The sequence below is a fragment of the Syngnathus leptorhynchus genome, chromosome 1, assembly GCF_054491065.1.
Source record: "Syngnathus leptorhynchus isolate UIUO chromosome 1, UIUO_Slep, whole genome shotgun sequence".
Taxonomy (NCBI): Eukaryota; Metazoa; Chordata; class Actinopteri; order Syngnathiformes; family Syngnathidae; genus Syngnathus; species Syngnathus leptorhynchus.
The window spans coordinates 8,634,411-8,657,083 of NC_141195.1; the positions used below are offsets into that span (position 1 = coordinate 8,634,411).

The 22,673-nt window shown below is 41.7% G+C and overlaps 1 protein-coding gene across 2 annotated transcripts; it reads left to right on the forward strand.

Moving 5' to 3' along the window:
- Positions 1 to 1,024: 1,024 nt before the first annotated feature.
- On the forward strand, positions 1,025 to 16,050 carry nfatc2a (nuclear factor of activated T cells 2a). 2 transcript variants are annotated; one of them, XM_085924343.1, is made up of 10 exons: positions 1,025 to 1,307; positions 1,908 to 2,826; positions 2,901 to 3,069; positions 5,408 to 5,610; positions 5,883 to 6,055; positions 6,920 to 7,060; positions 8,505 to 8,560; positions 8,633 to 8,765; positions 8,984 to 9,634; positions 15,612 to 16,050. In XM_085924343.1, the coding sequence occupies exons 1-10, from the start codon at positions 1,172 to 1,174 to the stop codon at positions 15,665 to 15,667; spliced, it is 2,637 nt and encodes an 878-aa protein (XP_085780469.1). In that variant the 5' UTR covers positions 1,025 to 1,171; the 3' UTR covers positions 15,668 to 16,050. The 2 variants fall into 2 exon arrangements, with proteins under 2 accessions (XP_085780469.1, XP_085780479.1); XM_085924353.1 differs by having other exon boundaries at positions 8,984 to 9,628.
- Positions 16,051 to 22,673: the final 6,623 nt, after the last annotated feature.

Consider the following 22,673-nt stretch of genomic DNA (forward strand, 5'->3'; position numbering starts at 1 on the left):
CATTGGAGAGGTCTAAATTAATTTTCTTATTTTCATAGTAAATGTTGACACTGTGATTATTCTATTAAAATCTTATCATATCACTTTTTTAACTGCCAAACAAGACATTGTTTTGTATTACTTAGTATTTTAGTGGATTTGTTTCCGGGTTGGATATCCAGCACATGATGAGCATAGTTTGAAGGCAGTATTATTGGTCCTGGTCCATTTGGCAAGGTTTGACTGGGATGAGGTGATTATTCCATATGCTGTTTCATTTTTAATAGAAGAAATGACAATTTCAAAAAAAAAAAAGTAGGAACATTGTGTTGCAAGTTGTCAGTGCAGCGTGTCAGACACCAGGGTGCAGCAGCACAATGCAAAGCTTGTTTCCAACATGAAAAAGCAGCCCGGTTTATCACCTTGTAAAATAAAACCATTTTATTTTCCCCGATTCAAAACTTTTACTAATACTGTATTTATATGAGCATTGTTTCATTTATTGGTGCTTGTAATCCAACTAGCAACTGTTTTTAATTATTTCAACCAAGTTTTTGGCCAGAATGCGAAATGTTGTTTTTTTTTAGTCATAATTATTATTCTAATCATGATACATACAACAATGGCCAGAAATAATTGATAGATTGTTGATACATGTAATGAATATACATACTGCTGTGTATTATTTATTTACATATATAATTGTATTATATTTACTTGTATATAATCCTTACTATCTTACTTGTATTCGCTTTATTTAGTTGTAATGTTTTTTTTGTTTGTTTTCTTGTTCCAGTGAAAACAAACTACCAATCCATCATTGCGTGACGTCAGATGATATTCGCTCATGTTTAAAAAAAAAAAAAAAAAACTAAAACAAATGTTGCCGTTGTGGGTATAAATGACTTCCCTATGGCGAATTTATGACTTTATGGCAAGCCTTGGCGGAGGTTCCACACTACCAGAGAGGCGGGGGAGGGCGGGCGCTGTGCATATGATGTGACAATAGTTCCGCCGTCACACGCAAACAAGCAAGACAGGAAACATGCGCACTCTTGCTCCCTGGTGAGAGTGTTGTTTTATTTTTTATTTTTGGACTCCTGACTGAGTGCGCGCTCCACTTGATCGCGCCTCCCCCCCCCCCCCCCCCGCCCTTTTCGTCCCGAACCCGGAGTAGACGTTGGTTAGACAGATGAGCTCCTTGTACGACCAGAACCGCGTAGAGGAGGAGCTGAGCCGGGTCAACTGCTCCGACGAGGATCTGGACTTTGCGTACTTGTTTGAATATGAAGCACCTTGCAGCAGCGAGGCTGAGGGAGGACGTCAAGGTTTGTGATCAGATTTTGGCGCCAATACAAGCGTGCCCCCCGCATCCACTCTTGCATTTAGGGTCCCATGGGTGTGTGTCATTTATTCCTTAATCCCCGTAGTTTTTTTTTCTTGACACTTTGTCAGAGGTTGTTAAAACTTAATGGGCAATGCAAACCGGGAGAGTGTGTGCAAAAACATTTTCAAAACACCACCTAATCATATGTCCAGATCATGACTTAGTCATCAATTAATCACTGGATTTGTCACTAGTCAATTAAAGCGCAATAATGGATTGGCACAACTAGACAGACAATGGCATTCTTACTAATTAATTGCAGGGCACAACATACTGGTTTCCAGACTGAGGATTTGTTTCGCCATTCAATCAAAGTGTTCATATAAACAATGCATTTTTCACCAGCCAATCACATGGGTACATTGGGAATAACAATCAATCAATTACAGGACGAAAATACTGTAGTCAGACAATGGATCGGGATGATTGCCAGTCAGGCAACCAATGAGCATCCTGTAAAAGTGCTGCAGATACTTGCATCATGATTGTAATTCTGTATTGACAATTAAAATTGTGGTCCTTTTTTTTCCCCTCTTCCCAGATCAACCAAATCTTGCGTCCCACAAAGTCCTCAGTCCTGACTCCGATCAACCCTTCCCGCTGGAGGAAGTCTCCCCATATGCTATCAAGCCCTGTAGTCGCTCCTATATTGAACACCAGACAGAAGTTCTGACGGGATATGACGCCCAGGAAGCACGGAACTATCCGGACAATACCCGGCCCTCAGGCCTGGCCTTGAGTCCACGCATCGAAATCACGCCATCCCGGGAGCACTACAGCCACTCTCACGACTCCCTGCAGAACCTCCACCCGAGCGTCAATAGCCCCCGACCCACCTTGACCGTACCCGGCCATGATAACCTCTCCTACCGCGAGCCCCAGTGCCTGAGCCCTGCCAGCAGCAACTCGTCCACCAGCTGGCACTCGGAGAGCTACTCCCCCTGGGCGTCCCCCTGCGTGTCCCCTAGTAGCGGCCAAAACCCTGGAGACCTGTGCCCCCGGTTCCAGAACATCCAAACTGGATCCCCGCGCACTTCCCCCGGCACATCTCCGAGCACCGGCCTAACTGAGGACGGTTACTTGGGAACTTGCTCACCTTCCCCGCGCCCTGGCTCCCGTTCCACCTCTCCTCAGGGCAAACGCACCTACGACATGTACAGGAATCCTGCTCTGGTGCCCGGCATCCGTTCCCGCAGCCCGTCCCCGCTAGGCGGCCATGTGGATCACAACATGGGGGCCCACTATCCAAACAGTGGCTTGCCAGAAGCCATGAATGGTTTTAGCTTGCCCAGCAAACTCATCAAGACCTCCAGCCAGGTCTACACTCTGTACCCGGAACATCACGGCGAGGGGAACTACCTGGTCTCCTGTGACCAGGACTCAAAAAACAAACCTCCTCCAGAACCCTTCTTTGTCATCCCTCCAATTTGGTCGAAGCCGCTGGTCTCCAGCATCTGCAGGTTCATTTGGAGAGAACACGTCACGCAATAAGTGTAATTCAAATTTTCTAATCAGTGCCCTTTGTGTCCCATAGTATCCCATTGGCATCTCTTCCCCCTTTGGAATGGCCCATGCTCAGCCGCACGGACCACTATGAGCTCCATATCGAGGTGCAGCCAAAGCCGCACCACAGAGCTCACTACGAGACGGAGGGAAGTAGAGGCGCCGTCAAGGCCCACACAGGAGGACACCCCGTGGTGCAGGTACCGCCGCAAATGCCAATTTATCTTTACGGCAACTCCACAAGATGCAGCGAAGATTAATTGAATCACAAATCCCCCCCTAAATCACAGGGATCACATTCCAGACCACCCATGTAGTTAGTGAAATCCTCATTATGGAAATAAATACTCGAGGCATGTTTTTATAGCATTTACGGCACGTCATTTTTGAAAACTTTTTAAACGCACTTTTAATCTACACTTTTTCTGTAGGCCTTAAAGCAGAATTACAGAAGATGATGTTCAAGAATTCGACTGTGCTAAAATCTTCTTTCAACTTTACGCAGTCTCAAATTTAATAAGTGTACTGTCATCTAGTGGCCAACAGTGGAATTACACCATGAGCTAAATACAAGTTAGACCTGAAATTTGTAACTTGAAACTAAAACCTGCATCGGTGTGGGGTCTAAACTGGTTTCACAAAAGCGTGGACATAGTGGCCAATCAAAATTCTATGTTCGCAACAAGATTTAGAATTGTGGATACCAAGTGAAATCCATCACTTAATCCATCACTGGTTTCAGTTGACTTTCTCATTACGAGCATACAATTGCATTTCCTGATTGTTTACGCTCTTATTACAGGCAATGGTACACGTTCGGTCTCACGATTTTATCAGGATTTTATCACGCTGTTCTCCGAATCGTTTCTTGTAGCGTAGACGAGCAACACGCATACAAATATTCTTTTTTTGGATATCCGCCACGTGGCTTGCAAGCATTTCAACCACACAAGCAAGCTGACTTCCTCTGTCACTGCTTTCGAGTCTCATCACTCGATAGGTGAAAAAACATTGATGGCGGTTATTACAGCTTCAATTCCACTTTTTAGCTCACATTAAAGCTATGACTTGTGAAAGTCAATTTTTTTGTGGGTTTACATTGTTTTTCATTTGATTGTTGATTTCTGCCACAAATAGCAAAAGGGTAAAAAATAATCAATAAGTTATTCATTTGATAATCAATTATTTGTTGATTAATCAATTGTCTCACCTCTACTTCAGCCCCTATTTCTTGGTTTGTTTAAATCAGCCTGCTTGAAAGTCCAGACACATCATGAGATATTTACCTAGTTGTTTGATTTCAAATTGATGTGCTGGCATCCAGTCCAGACGCTCGACTATTTGCAGACAAGCAACTACTAACTTTTAAAAACACTATTTGGTACATAACTTGTCAGCAACCAATAGAGGCGCTGTTGATTAACTAGTTTGGACGGAGGTGCACAGTGTAGCACGTCCGCCTCACAGTTAGGAGGGTACAAGTTCCATTCCACCTCCAGCCATCCCTGTGTGGAGTTTGCATGTTCTCCCCGTGCCTGTGTGTTTTTTCTCCGGGTACTTCGGTTTCCTCCCACATTCCAAAACCTTGCATGGTAGGCCGATTGGGGATTCCAAATTGCTGTTTGTTCGTCTCTGTGTGCCCTACGATTGGCTGGCAACCGATTCAGGGTGTCCCCGCCTACTGCCCGATGATCCAAAGAAAAACATTGTCACACCAGCTCTAAGGAATTGAGCTGTCACCATTGCAGTGATGACAATGCTGTGGTGTGGATTTTGCATGTTTTCCCCATCAGCTCCAGCTTCTTCCCCATTCCAAAGCTTTCCATGCTAAGTTCATTCGAGAATTGAAATCATCCAAAGGTTCAAATAAGAGTGTGAATGTTTGTGCCCTGTGATTGGCTGGTTTCCAGGAAACAAGTACTAGCAACGCCCATCTTTGTTCTTTCAATCGGCTGAATTTTTGGGCCTTTGGCAGAGTGTTCCGTTAGTCCCATTCGCTGTTTATGTTCTTCTTGCATCTTTTCCACACTGCCCAAAGGCCTCAGGTGGGTTCTGCCTGGTCGGGCACGGCTGCTCTCCTCCTCGTTGTCACTCCTTCCCCATGTCACCCTTGCACCCTTCCCGCCATGTGACCAACCCCCCTCCTGCGCTTTACTTTTCCGACTCTGTGTTCAGTCATGACTCACTGCTCCTGCACGTCGCCGTGACAACCGACCGACCGCTCATGTTTGCGCTCGGTTTCTCCTCTGTCCACTCCCTGCGGTTGCCATAGTTACTGGCGGGCGTCAAAGATGTTGCAAAGATGTAAAATGTCACCCCCAGGAGGAAAAAGGTGTCTCTTGTCATTCAAGCAAACGCATTTTAGACTACAATGCGCTCTCTGTCGTCTGCTCATCAGAGTTTAGGTTTTGTAAACCAGTTTCACTTTTTGTAATAATAAAATAATGCCAGACACACAACCGGTTTAACGTGTGGTTCACAGAAGTTTTCATGTTGTTGCTCATTGCGCAATCCAACCTTCTTTGTCGTTTTCCGCAGTTGCGCGGCTACAAAGGCAAAGAAGCGCTCGGCCTGCAAATCTTCATTGGCACGGCGGACGAGCGCATTCTCAAGCCGCACGCCTTCTACCAAGTGCACCGCATCACAGGCAAGACGGTGACGACTAACAGCTTAGAGAAGATTATCAATGGAACCAAAGTCCTGGAGATGCCCCTGGAACCAAAGAACAACATGAGAGCAATGTGAGAATACAATGACAATGCTAAATCAATCATGAAGAACCTCAGAAATCAGAGAACAATAACTTTTGAGAGCTTGAAATCCAAAGATTTAGACAATCTTAAATAAATAAATAAAAATCCTCTAGACAATGACTCGATAGTTAAAATATAAGACGATTAATTCGATCATCCATAATCGATACCTTTTGACACCTCTCTGGCCTACTTCTAACATTAGCATCGCGACGCACCGACATTTAGCCAACACTGTGCTTATTCATTCCGTCTCACAGAATCGACTGTGCTGGTATCCTGAAGCTGCGGAATGCCGACATCGAGCTGAGGAAGGGCGAGACGGACGTCGGGCGAAAGAACACGCGTGTCCGCCTGGTGTTCCGCGTGCACATACCTCAGCCCGGAGGACAGAGCGTCTCTCTACAAGCGGCCTCGCACCCCATCGAGTGTTGTAAGCAAAATGGAAAACACTCTTTGCTTTCTTTCTCTGCTGTATATTTTTTGATCCTCCAACATTCAAATGAGTTTGTAGCAATCAAAGATGTCTTTATGCTGGCGTGGCGGCGCGAGTTACTCCGTGTTTGCTCGACTGCGTGAGTGCAGCTTGGCTACATCCAAGTTTGTTTACACAGTCTTATTAAAGAGACGGTGTAATCAAAACTCAAACAAGAGCTTCTTTTTTCATCCAGCTTTGCTAGGAACACAACTTTTCTGTTGGAGAAAATTCTGACAGCAAAAATTCAGCTTTATGAAGCGTCATTTCCTGTCTGTCAAATCTCGTCTCTGCCTGTCTGCACGCAAGACATCCGTCAGGCGGGTGTCACGGTTGTAGTCGTGCACGAGGGTTCAAAGGTTACGGGGTTGTTTCTTGCCACCGCGCTTTGCCGCTTTTGTTTTAGTTGCATGATGATGAAGTGCAGGAAGAGGAAGCTGCATGTTCCACTGGAATAGTATTTTGTTTTGTTTTTTCATTTCAAGCAACTTCATTGTATGATGTGATGTCTAATGATAAGGAAAAGCGCCTTTCAATTGTTGCCATAGCTGCCTTCAATAGTGCACCGGCGCTCTTTGGTTTATGACGGAGTTCCTTTTAGATGGTGGCGATGGAGCCCGAATGAGTTTGTACACAAATTATATAATTGTCAAAAAGTAATTGACAGTAATTATTTGGCTGAAAAAAATACCCAATGCCAGAATTATAAAACCGCCCAACGATGTCTTCAATTTGTGGCTGTGCAATCGGCGTCAGGTTCAAATATGAATTTTCTCAAAAGCTGGGAAACGAGTTTCATAACACGAGTGCCTTCCCTTGCAGCTCAGCGCTCGGCACATGAACTTCCCATCGTGGAGAAACAGGACTTGGACAGCTGCTCCGTTCAGGGAGGCCAGCAGATGATCCTGAGCGGGCAGAACTTCAGCTCCGATTCCAAAGTAGTTTTTATGGAGAAAACGCAGGGTGAGTGGCATCATTTCACATCCTCTCGTGATTTTCCGCATTCGCTTGCTAGTTCAGCAATAACCGCAACAAGAAAGTGACTGCTAACTCAGAAGGTCACATTTTCATCGTACAATGAACTGTATCTCTGCGACGCTTCACTTCCTCTTTGACTTCTTCGCTGGCTTTGCTGTATTGTCGTCACAATTAATTGGTCTTGATACATTAGTCATCAATTTGAAAAATAGTATGTTGGGCATAATAAATGAGTCGGTGGTATTACACACGGAAAATATCAAACTTTGTAGAGGGTACCACCATAATCAACGGGGTTTCCCTGCTGCCATGTTACGCCATGCGGCAATAAATGGACAGTGAGGCTGACATGGAAAAAGAAATCCTTCAAAAAGGGATTACCGGTGTTTTGGAGAATTTTGTGCGGGCACAACTGTGGAATCCCTCTGAATGGGAGACAGCTGCGTTGGTCTGGAGCTCTGCCGGCTTGTGCAATACTGGGCCCAACCCCCGTTTTTGAATTTCCACTTCCTCTCATAATTATGTCCAGAGGGGCGAGCTAAAGCAAATGTCGGGGTCTCCCTTAGAGTGGAGTGCAAACAAACCCAAGTGCCAAGAAAGCCGTCATAGAGTAGTGGAGTTGATGGTAGGCCGTTGGCAACATATTTGGAATCCATTTTCCCCCATCTGACTCATTTAAGCCGTGTGCTTTTAATTAGCATGCTGACAAAAGGCTTTCCCAGCTACAGGAACATTCTGAATCATTCTAGGAGCTTGCGTATTGATATTCTTCCAGATAGTGTAGTCCAGCAACTGGAAAAAGTCCATCAATTGATCACGTGTCTGGATTTTCATCCAGATGAGCTCATTGGTGGAGAAATTCCTTGCGGGGCTGGTTATTATGCAAATTAGCCCTCCCCATGTAGCAGTGTAGAATGTCTTTCGTGTAAACACATTTTCAGAAAAATTCAAACAAAAGATTTACTTGTTTGCCGACACACCAGAAGACCAAACTATTTGACTATTATCTTGTTTGTGGAACATTGAGAAATAATTAAAAAAATGGTTTCCATTACTGCACAAACCATGACCCTTAGTGTGGCTTGTTTGAATTGGGTAGCAACTATGCTTGAAAAAAATAAAAATTTGAAAATAACATTACTACCAGTGTAAAATTCGACCACATAGTAATTTGGGGAATTGTGAATAATGTAGGAATTTGTGTTCATTATTTTTTACTGAAGTTTTACCCATCTTGAAGTGAATGGAACTAATATGTATCGTGTCGATTTATGAATCAAGAAGTCAAACAATTAGATATGAATGTGACATTCCATTTATGTCTCCACTTTGGTTCAGAATTCAATTAAAATGCTGTTTTCTCCCATTAGCTCAAATGCAATCTTCACTGTATGGTGACTAGTAACGGATTGCTGATTTCACCTTTCAGATGGGATGCAAATTTGGGAAATGGAAGCGACTGTCGACAAAGATAAGAGCCAGCCGGTACGTATACGACGCGGCACGATTGAATTGGTATTACAAGTCCGTCTTTTAAATCTTGCTATTGTCTTGAAGAGCATGCTGTTTGTGGAAGTGCCTCCCTACCGCGACTTGTCCGTCTGCCATCCTGTCAAAGTGACCTTCTGCGTGCTCAACGGGAAAAGGAAACGTAGTCAGCCCCAGCATTTCACCTACACGCCACTGCCGTGTAAGAGCATCACATGACAAGCAATTTGCCAGCGACTGTAAAGTCTTCTCACACTTGCTCATTTCATTTTAAGCCTTAACAATTCAGGTCAAAAGACGACTGCTATTTCACTACGGCCATCTTTTGAAGCAAAACGTGCAAAAGCGACACAGTGAACTCTTGAGATTTGCATCTCAGCTGACATTTTCTCACCGGAGTGCTTATTTGTTTTTATTCAGCTCCATCCATCAAGTCTGAACCCCTAGACGAGTACGACTCGGATCACATGAGCTTTGCCGTGCCCCCCATCGTGGGCGTACATCATTCCTACTACCACCCACCACACGGCGTCCTCCACCCCGAACACGGCCTGGTTTCCAGCATGGCCTCGTGCCAGCGCCTGGGCTCCAACCTCCAGGGCCAGGAATCCCGCTTCCCGAACCAGAGCCCGGCCATTGTCTTCTCTGGTGCAGGGAAAAGCCTGAACAGCAACCCGTGCACCTATCAGCAAACTGGGCCCGTGCTCCCCGACCCCCACCGCTCCGTCCTGGTCCACGTGGGCTCCCAGGCGCCACCTGCCGAACCCATGGGTGGAGGCCAGCACCCATCCATCATCCAGTTCTCCCCCACCAACCACCTCCTGCTTCAGGCTGGAGACCAAGCGCATCCTGACAACCAGCCCGCCATTTATTGCGAAGGCTACTCCCCGCAAGGGAACGACCCGTCGCCACCCCCTCAGCAATACCCGACCGTGATCCAGCAGCAGACGTACGCCCACAAAGGGCAGCAGAAAGCCAGAGTGCCTCCTGAGGGCACGCCAGCCGACAGAGCCAGGAGGGTGATGGTGAAAGAGGAGAACCTGGACCAGGCCTACCTAGATGACGGTGAGTGTAAGTTCATATTTTTACTTACTCTGAATGAGTGCCGTCGTTTTTATCAGCCGAGACACAGATGGCGATCTTAACCTCCTCTCAAACAATTGAAGGATATTTACAATATCATCTTCGTCTCCTTGCTGGAGTCGCTGCGATCAAACGGCTCATTCTTTTCAAGCGAGGTTTGATGACACGCCACTCGGGATGGAAATAACATCGATGGTGACTCATATGTTTGTGCTTCAGCCTGTCCACCCCGCGATACCCCTCGACAGAATTAATGTCAGGCCTCATCCAGCAGACTTCCTTATTTTGGAGCAAAAGGTTCTCTAAACTTTGTTGGAGATTCCCCTCTTGTAGTCAGGTGACATGTTAGCATGGGTTTATCGAGCAAACGTTTTTTAAGTGAAGCGAATCAAAGTGTCGACACGTTGATACTGTTATGATGTGAAAACATCTTCCATGGCAACCATTGTCAAGGAGTGGAGCGGCCTGGCCGGGAGAGCCGGGGAAAGCCTCTTTGTTTGTTGTCGTTGGCCGGGGCTTCTCCTTGGCCCTGTATCCCCCCCCCTCACGCCCCCACCAGATCCTGCAGGGGAAGCCACCAGAGGATTGACTTTTTCCCGACCGCACGATTCTGCCAATCTGGCTCCAGAAATTCCTTTTTGCAGCTGCTCCGCTCCAGAAATCCAACACGATGTGTGCGAGATAGAACCAGAGGGTGGAGGGGCATTTTTTTTAGGGAAAAAGGAAAGGGTTGTTTGTGTTATGTGGTTTCAATGGAAAAAAAATCCAGCAGCACTGGAATTTGTGTTTTTTGGACGAAGCTCACCAGGTTCCTCTCCACAGTAAACAGAAACAGGCTTGTGACTTGTTAAATGAACACTTGGGAGAACAGTGATACTGTTGGGCTCCTGTCTTCTCGAGTTGGTGACAGCCAAGCGTGCCTGAGTGTTTGTTCAGCTTTTCCTTTTACATATTTCCTGGTGTTACTGTCATAGCACTATGGATGTGCTAGTGAAGAACCCTAACAAACAGCGGCCTACAGAAAGAGCAGGCATCAACATGTGATGGATGCTGTATTCTAATGATAGCGCTATGTGTGACCAGGGTCTGTAAGATTTTAAATGATAAATGTTTTTATGCCCTTGCTCCTCGAATATTAGTTTTGCTTATTCAATCATTTCGTTCACTTAGTTTCACAGATTTGAAATCAGATACCACCTTTTTGTATCAGGTTTATTATGACCAAAATTAACCGCAACAAGCAAAAGTGGTTTTCACTGATCGAAATCAGGTGATGGGTTTGTGGACAATGTCGTGTAGCACCTGCGTCGCTTTGTAATTCCATGCAAATCACAAATATAAAGCCAAGTTAGCATTATTTATCACCTAAATGATTGTACAGTCGAGGTGGCGACAGCAGAACAGCGACTAGTCAAGTAAAATATGAACACATTATCCTTGTTACAAGGCAGAAAAGAAATATGCTATCAATTGCTCAAAGCAGAGCCATCGAGAAAACAGGCTTTAGCGTCTGATGATAATTTTAGCCTTGTTCTCTACCAACATAGTGTCAATGTGTGGGTGTCACTTGAAAGATAATGTGACGCAAAATGAACTGTAGGCATAATTTTAGAATTCAAAAATCGTAGGCGGGATGGAAACTCAGACATAGTTAACATCATGTTCGAAGGAGTGGTTAATTCTTGACTTTTGTTGTTGTTGTCGCTCAGATTAATGGCACTGATATGCTCTGAATAGTGCACTGTTGTCTTTTAGCAGTCACCTAGTATGCACAATCACTTGAATACTAGCCAAACAAAATTCCAAAATGTTTGATCTAGCGTCTGTCCCGAGAGACATCACTTTATCATATTGTCTGTACGGCTACAGGGGGGCAGTATAATAGTTATCCAGACAAAGAAGAGTTTTACTACTACTGTTAGTTACTCAGTAAACTGCAGTAATATATTTAATCATCCCTGGGAGCATTTTTATATGGTCTGTCTAAAATGTGTTTATTAATTTGACCAATATCTAATCTATAATTTATTTTTAAATGAATTCATACTCACCACATAATTTACCCGATAACAGGGGAGTACCAGTACTTTTTTTTTCTCCACTTAAAGCACTAAGTCCTATCCATGGTTCAAAATATAAACCGACACATATATAAAACTGCACTCACACTTTGCAAAATAGTAGGAACACAACTTTACATTAGGGGCCATTCCCCACATTTGCAAGCTTGTTGACAACATGTCATTTTTTTGGAATCGTGGGAGGCGACATCCTGATATACTGTAAGTTAATTTGCGTGGTGATAACCGTCATTTGTCGGATGTATCTCAGTGTTAAATGAAAGTCAGGTTTTTCCTCTTCTGTGCAATACGCAAACCTGGTACGCCCCCCCCCGCTCCCCTGTAGAGCGCTTGCTTCTGTTTGCAGCCCCCATACGTTTCCATGTTGCATGCTCATGTGCAAAAGTCTCGTCTACCTTCTCAAGTGAGTTACTTCAGAAGAAGTAGGCAGGAAAGGTGGCACGGCCTCTGCCATTGTGGTGAGTGGCTGTGGAAAAAAATGGTCAGAGGCAATGGAGCAGGTGAAACGGTCGGTGAAGATTGGGCCTGTGGAGGGAGATAAAGCACACAGTGACAGCTTGGACACACATTTGTCTTAGCATACACAATGGCCTTGTTACACGTGTATGGCCTGTTTTAGAGGATTGGTACGTACCTCTGCCAATAACTTGAAACAAGAGGTCATGGTTTGTGCTACCTTAAGATGTATATATACGCTCTCATTCTTTCATTTTTTTGGTCCCTTAGTGGGAAGATAAATGGAGATCATTGTTTTTATCCATCTTTTCAGTTACTTGAAGGTGCTCTAAGGTGTCGTGCACGCATGACTATGCACAAACACATCAATGTCAGCTCCCAGCAGGTCACCTGTGTCTCCGCCCCCTCCCCGCCGGCGCCGCTCTCAGGAGCCAGACACTCTCCTATTGACGTGAGCAGCGGCCAGAGTGCCAAGCCTTCATTAGATCCTGTTAAAGCACTCTGTGTTACGGCTTCTTTAAACGTGTTTCACGCTCTAGGGTGGCAGATTGAAGATTTGCGGCTACGAGCAGAGAGATGAAAGTGGCCCGAAGGCATTAGCTGGCCAAGCAAATTCCAGCACAGACTTAAAATAAACATGGCGGCTAATGTGGTGACGACAGCAGAGAATCCAGTTTAGCTACTCACATGCTCACCCTAAAAAAATATGTTTAGAATTTGCTTAGGTGGCCCTTTAGAGAGCAAGAAACCAACTTTTGATTAGTCTGCAAGTTTAACATTAAATAAAGTACCGTATTGGCCCGAATATAAGACGGGGTTTTTTTTGGATTGAAATAAGACTGAAAAAGTGAGGGTCGTCTTACAATCGGGGTCTAGACATTATACCCATTCAATAAATGTATTCACTTGGAATTGTTGGCGATACCAAACTTCTCTTTGCATTTTAAACAAATATATGTCCAGAGCATGCTATTGCGAAACATCCCTAAGAATTATAAAACAGCCTTACTGAAATCAGCTGGTTCTCAAGGCTGCTGTAGTTACCGTGACGACAGGGAGTAGTCGGAAGTTTGGAAGTAGATTGCACGAGTCATTGAGGGCTGGATTGCTCTGGCTGCTTGCTACTTCACCAGTTCCGTCTTGGCACTTAAAAGTGACACTGAATCTTCTGGATTCTTGATTAATTACTCGATTGGCTTGATTGAGTCATTCATTTTCCATAGTATGTTCCCCTCGCGGTTTTGCTTATTTACTTTTTAAAACAAACGCTATTTATATAGCTGTTAGTTTGTATTTTTAGTTACACCCTTTGACTCACCATTTTGTTGCTGACGGCTTTAAATAGAGCACAGCAGTCAATGAAGTTACTTTCTTGAGAATAACAGTTAGGTTGTAGTGGCACTTCCTTCTCGGTCAGACATCTCCACTTGTTTATTAGAAATGTTGACTCGCTCCGTTTGTATTGAGAAATGCGAGTTTGTTCAATTTTGGTGGCCAGATATCCTCTTTTACCTCGATATGTCTGCTTTTTTTTTTTTTAATCTTGCTCTTCTTTTTTTCTGCCATAGGAAACTAATTTCACTTAGTTTTTCAGACTATCATTATTAATTCATTACAAACATATTAACCTGTGTCACCTTGCTGCTCATACATGAGTCATGTCTTGTGCAAGTATAGTGTTCAATTCAGATTTCACACTCATTAAATGTGTGAGATAAGAACATCATTATGTCTGTTTAGTAACATTTTGGTTTGGTTTTGTACTGTAAAATGTTTCCAGTGTAAATGTAGCGATTTCAGATCAAATGAGTGGAGCTGTGCGTTACCATGGTTACAAAAAGGCGCAGACACAACAAGCTACGTAATGGCCTGAATAGCAAGCAAGGAGCTTTTTTGGCCCACTTTGAATCACTCGCATTAGTCATCGGACCTAATGAGTCGCTAGTGACATAGTGGAAGCATTGGCGGGCTGTAATGTCGCTAAGCGCCAATGTACACACACACACACACACGCTTGACCGGTGATTACGTTAGCTGTTTATTTTGACAGCCAATTTTGTTGGTGGTCTCCTGAATTTCCGACTCAGCATGACATGCTGTAGTTTGGTGTAGAATTAAGCTAACAATGATCCATTTTTGTTTGAAAACTCCCCAAATTTTTAGTTTGACTTTTGAGGCAAGACAAATTTATTTAAAAATGTATGTATATCTTACACAAGGCAACTCAAGTGCTTCATAAAAAAAAGCACGGCACCTAAAAGCAAAGACAATAGTCAACACGCTTCTGGGCATTTTTGATGTTATGCATTTGTTGTGTTTTTTGAGCAGACACAAATATGTATAAATCGGTGTATATCGATGACGTCAAACTTGCATGAGCAAATAACTTTAAATTGGTGTTGGATTTGTACCCGCATTTCCAATCTGAAAAAATAGTACTTTACACTGCTTTGACACATATTGTATCTCTTAAGAAGAAAAAAAATGGGTCAATTCTGAATTGTGTAACTTCAACCACGCAGGGTGAGTCCAACTTTAGAGCACACATTTTGTGTGTTTGATGTTGGACAGCTGACTCCCGTGCAAAGTTACTCTTCACCGCCGAGTGCCTTGCAATATCGTGACGATCTCTGTTTGCTGCTTGTCATTGTGTTCAAGCCAGCTGATAGCGAGGTGAACTTCCTCATTTCTTCGGGCCTACAGGAAAGAACACAAACACTTTTGTGGACAGTACAACTGTGTATATGTACTTCTTCAGTCCTGATTGCAACGCTGTCAAAAGTCCTCTGCCTGCTCCTGCCATCCTTTCTGCTTCTATTTTTAGAACCTTGGTGCAAACAAAGTTTCCATTTCAACGCCCTGGCTTGTGGTTTTATGTCATCAGCAGGAAGTGATTATATAGCGCGAATCAATAGGAACACGCCCTGACTTTCAATTCATGTGGCCAATTCGAACGATTCGTGACGTTAAAGGGATATAAGAAATCTTTGTGTAGCTTTTTATTGAAATCTTATTCAAAACAGCATTTGACATCTAGACATTGTTTCACACATTTTATCACAGAGGAAGAGGATGTTTATTATAAGGCCATAGATAAAATGCTTTTCAAAGAATGTTTAGCTTTGGACTGGTTGTAGTGTTGCATATTTCATGTATCCACTTTCAAACTATAAATGAATTGTTAAAAAAATATTTGCTCGTTTGCCTCAAGATCAAACGCCTCCTGTGACTCGAACCAAATTGAAACTAAATCAACAGCACACTCTCCTGTTTGCTGCTGAGTAGTGCAGTCCATTTTTCGAAGCTAGTTTACAGGAGGCTTGGTTAATCAACATGATTAACTTAATTCTTCCATTCTTATGTTTTTTTGAGGGGGGGGTGCACTTTTCTTTTAAATATTTAAAAATGTTTCCTTTTTTGCTTTGTAGTGAACGAGATTATTTGCAAGGACTTGACTGGTGTTCAAACACAACCGCAATCCTAGAGGACAGCTCTGATGCTCTTCGTTGTCAACATCTGGCTTTTGTGCACCAACGCCACCACGTACAGTAAATGCCCCTATGCAGATAGCACCAAACAGCAGTTAACTGTGTGTAATTTTTTGGCAAGTAAATAACCTACAATTGTTTACTAGTCAATGAATAAATGAAGAATATCCAAACTTAACCGGTCAATCATCTCAAAAGTGCACTTTGTAATTAAGAATATACTGATGTCTTTGCCAAATGAGCTGTCAACTCCATGTGCACTGTTTTTGATAACCGGATGAGATATATATGTGTGTGTGTGTGTGTGTGTGTGTGTGTGTGTGTGTGTGTGTGTGTGTGTGTGTGTGTGTGTGTGTGTGTGTGTGTGTGTGTGTGTGTGTGTGTGTGTGTGTGTGTGTGTGTGTGTGTGTGTGTGTGTGTGTGTGTGTGTGTGTGTGTGTGTGTGTGCTGCACAATATATCAACATCACGATATTTGCCCGTGCAATATGCATATCACAAAGACATGCAATAAGTTTCTTATGAAATTGTTTGCATTTGTCTGAATTGGACCAATGCGATGCAAACTTAAATGTACATCAATATCCAATTGTTGAACATTATCTATCTAATTTTGATTAATTAGCTAATCATACGTTGAAATGACTTCCTTTTCCTTCCTTTTATTCTTTTGTTCGATAATAAAAATGGAATTTCTTATGATACATGTTTAATATCGCAATAATATCAGTATTGCATATTGCATGTTTTCCCAATATTGTGCAGCCCTAATATATATGCGTGTGTGCAAAGTAGGTATACAGGTATAAAACTAAAAATAAAACTGGAAAATGGGAAATAGTATGTCATAAATTTCACCTATGTGCTACCACTGTATACCTACTTCTGCTACCCACTTAATATGTACAGTATTCCATTCTATGTGTGTATTGCGTCATATTCATGTGGAGTGTCTTCACAGGGCCTGCGATGCTGCATTTATGAATGTAGTTTGTGTTTCAATTCGAAATTCAAAATTCGGTGACAATCAGCACTTTGAAGCAATTTAAGTGACCTTTTGGAATTACAAGTGCATTTGTTTGATTTGTAGTTCTCTGAACCTTTTCCTGTGTGTATATACACAGTATAGCAGATTTTTATATATTATAATAGTATATTCCAAGCCAAAGTCTTGCCTATGCACAAAATTCTTGCAGCCCATTGCAAACAAAATACTCTACTTGCTTCATTAACGTACCTATTTGTAAGGATATATCGCTACCCTAAAATACATTGCGTGATTGGAAAAGAAATTCGTAGTCCAAGAACGACTTAATCGGATTGTTATATCCCTTACGTGTTGATAAATTAAAGGCATTTTTTATGAAAAGCAGAAATGCACAGCAAGATAAAATCTGAGGAAGATGGTGTTTGTTTTTTTTTTATTACACAGAATATTCTATTTTGTAATATTGCATTTATATGAATGATCTTTGCCATTGAGCCAGTCCAGCACAATTGCAGTTCCCTTATCTTGAATGTAATCTCCTCTTTTTTTATGTGTAAATAGAAACCTCCAAGTGCGATTTTATGCTGAGGTATGTGTGGCTTGTTTCATTGTCCCGCGTCTTTTGTGTGTTTATCTCATGCAGCATATCATTTTTTTTTTATTATTTTTTTTTTTACAAGGAAAAACTGAAGGGAATGCGGCCTCATTTATATCTGGAATTGTGTCTTTTTTTTTTCACTTGTTAAATTTCAGTGAGGATTTCATCATGTCTTATTTACTGATGAATTTAAGTCTTGCTATTTTTGTATTCTTCAAAGTAGCAATAAACTGTATCCTTACACAATCCCTAATGTTTCATCTGTATTCCTTCTAGAATTGGGAAATGTAATAATAAGTGGAATGAATCTACAATAATCTAATGGAACACTGCAGACTACAGTTCACAGGATTCTCCAGACTGTGACAGGAGATGAGGGGATGAATATAAAATGTGTTATCTATAAAATATATCAGTGTCGCGGCGAACGTCAGGCGTATGTTACTCACCTGCGTAAAACAGAGCGTGTGCATGGAATTAAGGATGCCCGGAGGAAAATGGAATGGGCAAAAGAATGCAGCGCAAATACAAAGTACCAAAAAGAAACAAATATCTGACGGGGCATTGAAACATGCGTTTGATATGTGGATACTATTGCGCTCAGTCATAAAGTGAAGACATTCAAAGTGCACATTTTTCTTCCTGCTTATGTCACATGGTTGAAACGTAGTGAAAGTATTCACTGCTAAAACGTAATGTCATAGATGATATGGTTGTAAATATAAATAATTTAAAAAAGTCCTAAAAATCACAGTTTGATTATTGTTTGATATTTGCATTTATTGGGTTTACTAACTATCTTAAATTCATCATGTGGTGAAACTATATTTGAATATTTGTACCTGCTTTTACAAATAAAATGCAAAATAGTAAATGTTGGAATTTTTTTGTTTTGTCTTTAAGGTTTTTCCAACTACTACTAACTGAGACTACCTGCTAACAACAAATGACTACTGACAAGTTGTAAAAAATCACAGGTGAAGAAAACTTGATACAACCCTTCAAGTGTTGCAGGAAGCAAAACACTTGACAGTATTGACAATCATTCTCATATATTTTCACTAGAAAGTAATATTTCAAAATGTGGCTTTTGGAAACTAGTAAATATAACCTGAAAATTTCATTCATTCATTCGTTTTCATGGTCGCCGTATATCCTGTGTGGCAGTTTAAGTTAGATGTTGGTCATCTTGGAGATGAGCGCAGGCCGGTGGATCTGCGAGAGAAAGGGCTGCGCTCCTGTGGGAGAGGCCAATCAAAGCAGCTCCTATCATGCCATTAAATGTGGTTAACACTCCGACACATTTTACCTCTGCCTGAAATGACAGCAAGGAGGAAAAGTGTTGGGTTGTCATGGAGACAGCCTGTTTGGTGCTTTCTTTGTGAATGAACCCTGTGTTCAGGAAGTCTTTGGTCTATGATGTCAGTGCCAATGAAAAGACGCCACGTGGGCCTTGCTGTCTCCGACGTTGCCGCGCGCACATGTACTACCGTGACTCATGTGCCCTTTCAGCACTCAATGCCTCGCTGGCTCTGAGGCGTGTGCAGAAAACGCATAATGAGCTCGGCATTTTTATACATGCACCTTTCAATAATTGTCAAAGATAGAAATCAAGCTAAATGTCAGTATGCACAGTGGTTAAATCGGCTTTGCATTTACCGTGATATATGTAGTCATGAATTTAAATTTAGTTGGACCCACATGCAATGTATGCGATCCTGAAGGAGGGTGCACAATGCCCCCCCCCCCCCCCCCCTCCCCCAAGTCAGTTACTGTTAGGAAGTACAGGTACACTAGAAAATGAATGTATAGATATCAAAGAGCAGTCTTGCTTGTAAAATCTGACTGTAGGGGGAGATAATGGACTTTTGGAAGAATTACAGGATATGTTAGTTGAGGACAAACAATCAGGATTGTTGCTTTTTACGAAAGGAAAAAAAAAAGTTCACAGGTTCACAAAGAAAACAGGCTTTGTTCTGATAGAAGGAAGTTTATTCTATAATCTTACACTGATATGTGTAAACGCCATCTAGGAAAAAAACAAAGCAATAAAAAAATGGATTTTAATTTAAAACAACAATGTTGTATAAATTGTTGCTAAGTGTAACCATGTTAATGCTACACTGTCGAGCAATTGATTATATTGAGAATAACATCACCACTTTTGCGTTAGTGACCCTGGCCTATAATACCCGTGGACCAACCAGACTTTAACATGTCATATGATGAATTGAGGAAATGTTTATGAAATTATTATTAACATGAATAAATTGTGACAAATTGTGTGTCGGCGGATCAGCTCATCAGCTGGTGATGGCAGCCCATAAACAGAAGCCATATGAATATTTAGCAAAAAACAGCTGCCGCCCACCATGAGTAACGCTTCTGTGGTCCCCACCAACGCTGATGTTAAAGTTGTTGAGTTTATGTAATTGCTCTTGTTTGCATTAGTTTTGTACTGGAGAGTGAATGCGCAGATTTATTTGGAGTTTTGTTTGTTCAGTGTGGAGCTCCCGCGCGAGCATACACAGCTGTTCAAACTGGGAACGGGTGATATCGTTCCTAACGTTTCCAATTAGCCATTTAATGCCTAAACTAATTTGCATTCATTTAATCGTTGTCCTGCTATTTCGCAGATTTTTTTTTTTTTTTAAATCGTACAGTTTGTAACTATTTTATTCTGGCTCCCCATTACTTTATGTTCAATTCCACTATCGCTCACTAGATGAAGCACAATATTTTTTTTGACTGTAAATTTGAAAGAACAATGTTGTGATTTGCATCAAGTCAACACCACCTTTCTTCTTTTTTGGTGTAAATCTTTCCAGTTTTATTTCAAGGTGCAGCCTAAAAAGGGGCTGTTAGGAGAAGACCTCTCAGTCTGCTGTGCCGATCTTCAAGCATCTCAGGTGTCTTGAAGGTGGGCGTATGTGTGGGCTTAAGAAAAGCCGATCAATTGATTCGTGTGCAATGAAAGCACACTATTTCTTGTTTGAGCATTATTATCAACAGTGTTATCCGACACAATTCTTAAGCATCCGTTACCGTTATGAGGCCTGAAATACTGTACATCCATAATAAAACATTCTACGACTTAAAAAAATGGTTCATATTTCATCCAATGCCTTAATAAAAATGAAATATTTTAATGTAAAATTGCTTAACACAGTGCAAGTCCCTTATAAAGAAGAATAAATTTGCCAGTTCATATCCCACTTAAAATGGTGCATAGAAGTTGAGGTTGTCAATGAAGTTGATTTTTAAAGGGGCTTGATGTAAGTGAGGTCAAAGGTAGTCTGTTCTCCCTCACTGCTCATGTAAACCAAATTACATGGCTGCATTTGACAGCTGAAGAGATATCTCAGAGGAGCGAGTGAGTGGCATCAGTGGTTTCATGTCCGAAATTAGATTTCCACGCTACACTTATTCACTCTGCACACCAAGAACATTTCTTATCTCATGGCTCCTTTTTCTTAGCCATCATTGTAATTTTTCCACGGGCTTGTTAGCCAGATTATCAGCATAGCTAGGGACAAAAATAGTGTCAAATAAGCAGATGACTCATTTGACTGATAGTTGAAGTCATGATTTTTATGGAAACATCTCTTCCTGTCATTCATCACTTTCATGCTTCTGTGAAAATCATTTTTGGAAATGGTTTGTCATGTCATCTGATGTGACAGGGACTCAAATCTATTTGTCATACCACTAACCATAGTTAATGTGATTTATCTTGACACAAATTCATGAAACTGTATTTTACTAACTTAACTACTACAGTTGCCAGGATAACTAAAGTTCCAGATTCATTACATTTGAGGCACCACATGTTCTTCGCAGTTCAGAGGTTTGCAGTTCAAATCTCAATTCAGGGCCTCGTGTGTGGGGTTTGAAAATCTGTATCTTTAATAATGGTCCTTGTAATGTGGCAATTTGATCCTGGAACTGATTGTTCTGATTGTCAGAATTTTTGAGTAGATTTTGTCCTCTTTCTAGCAATGGGAAAATGAAGCTTCGAGCTGCTTTGTGAACCAGTTGTACTTTTGACTCCTCTAGATAGCACTGTTGGTTTAAATAAAGGGGTTTAAGAAATGTCAAGGGAGTGTCCTTTCAAGGTCGAACAGAGAGTGCTTCTCGAGGAGTCAAAATGTACAATGGTTTCATGAACCAAATTTGAAGCTTCATTTTCCCACTTTCATTTAAGATCCTAAGAATACAAGAAAGTGGTTTTTCAACTGAAAACAAAAAATCCATTGCACGGAGGGCTTTGTTTAAAGTGACGACAAATGCCACAATCCTATGCAGCCGTCCAGCTTTAGTTGGATTGTGTTCATTATGTCTTCAGTGATAATAGCCTTTTTTTTTTCTTTTTCTTTTGTAAGACCTATATATTTTGTCTGAACAAAAGAAAACAAAAGACTGTCGTCCAGCTTTGTTTACGAGAGTCGCACAGTAGGGCTTACCATTTCAAAAGTAATACTTCAGTGAAAACAAGATTTTTACTAGGTTTAGTGAGATGTTTTTTTGTTACAAGGAAAAATTGCTGTGATCGAGGGTCAATATCCATAGCAAGTCTAAGTGGAATAAAGATCTATTTCACAACCGGGACCTTATAGAGTGTAAATAGCTAATTTACACGGCTATAAGTTTGTATTGGATTTTGACAATGTGTGGCGATGGAGAAGTACATGGAGACTTGACACACCTTGCGTTTGATTGGAGATTTCGATTAACTTCCAACAGCAAGACTCGATTGCTGCGTGACTTGTATCGATTTTGTCAATTTTTATAAATGTATACGTAGGAGGCAAATTAACTTCACGTACCCACCAGCAATGCATTATGGGAGATGTAAAATGACGCAAATCCCTTCATACAGACAAACAAACAAACAAACAAACAACTAAAAAGTATTTTTGTTTACGATTTGCATGAGCACGAATAAGGTCTTGTCAGACTGCCCTCATTAGCGTTTACTAAAGCTCCATATTGTCTTTGAAAATGAAGTGTGAAAGTGTGAACCATCTGTCACTAAAGCTTCTGTTTCAGTGCCAATTTACAATCAGCCAACTGGTGTCGGTAACAGTATGTGTGCAATAACATTTTTTTTTCTTTTAGCTTTCGAGCATTTTCATTTCCAAGAGTATGTTCATGCTTGTCAGTGGTGATGAGAATGATAATATATTAAAATAATCGGCTCCTCGTTTCCACACTGAATAAACCAAGCAGGAAAGCTTCCCTGGCAATCAGAGGTGTGAAGGTCTGAATTGGAAATAACTAGTTCATTAACAATAGCTGCTGGGAACATTGTTCCTGTAATGCATCTCTAATAATAACAATCATCACGCACGTGTCACAGAGTGGCGGACCTCATTAAATGGCACACCACAGAGAAACGAGCCCCCGTTTTGTGATCA

What these genes read in the sequence shown, in the direction of transcription:
- nfatc2a (XM_085924343.1), top strand. Translation starts at nt 1,172, where the DNA reads ATGAGCTCCTTGTACGACCAGAACCGCGTAGAGGAGGAGCTGAGCCGG. An exon ending in AAGAACAACATGAGAGCAAT is followed by an intron (nt 5,611 to 5,882) that starts GTGAGAATACAA and finishes TCCGTCTCACAG; the next exon opens with AATCGACTGTGCTGGTATCC. An exon ending in CTACCTAGATGACGGTGAGT is followed by an intron (nt 9,635 to 15,611) that starts GTAAGTTCATAT and finishes TTTGCTTTGTAG; the next exon opens with TGAACGAGATTATTTGCAAG.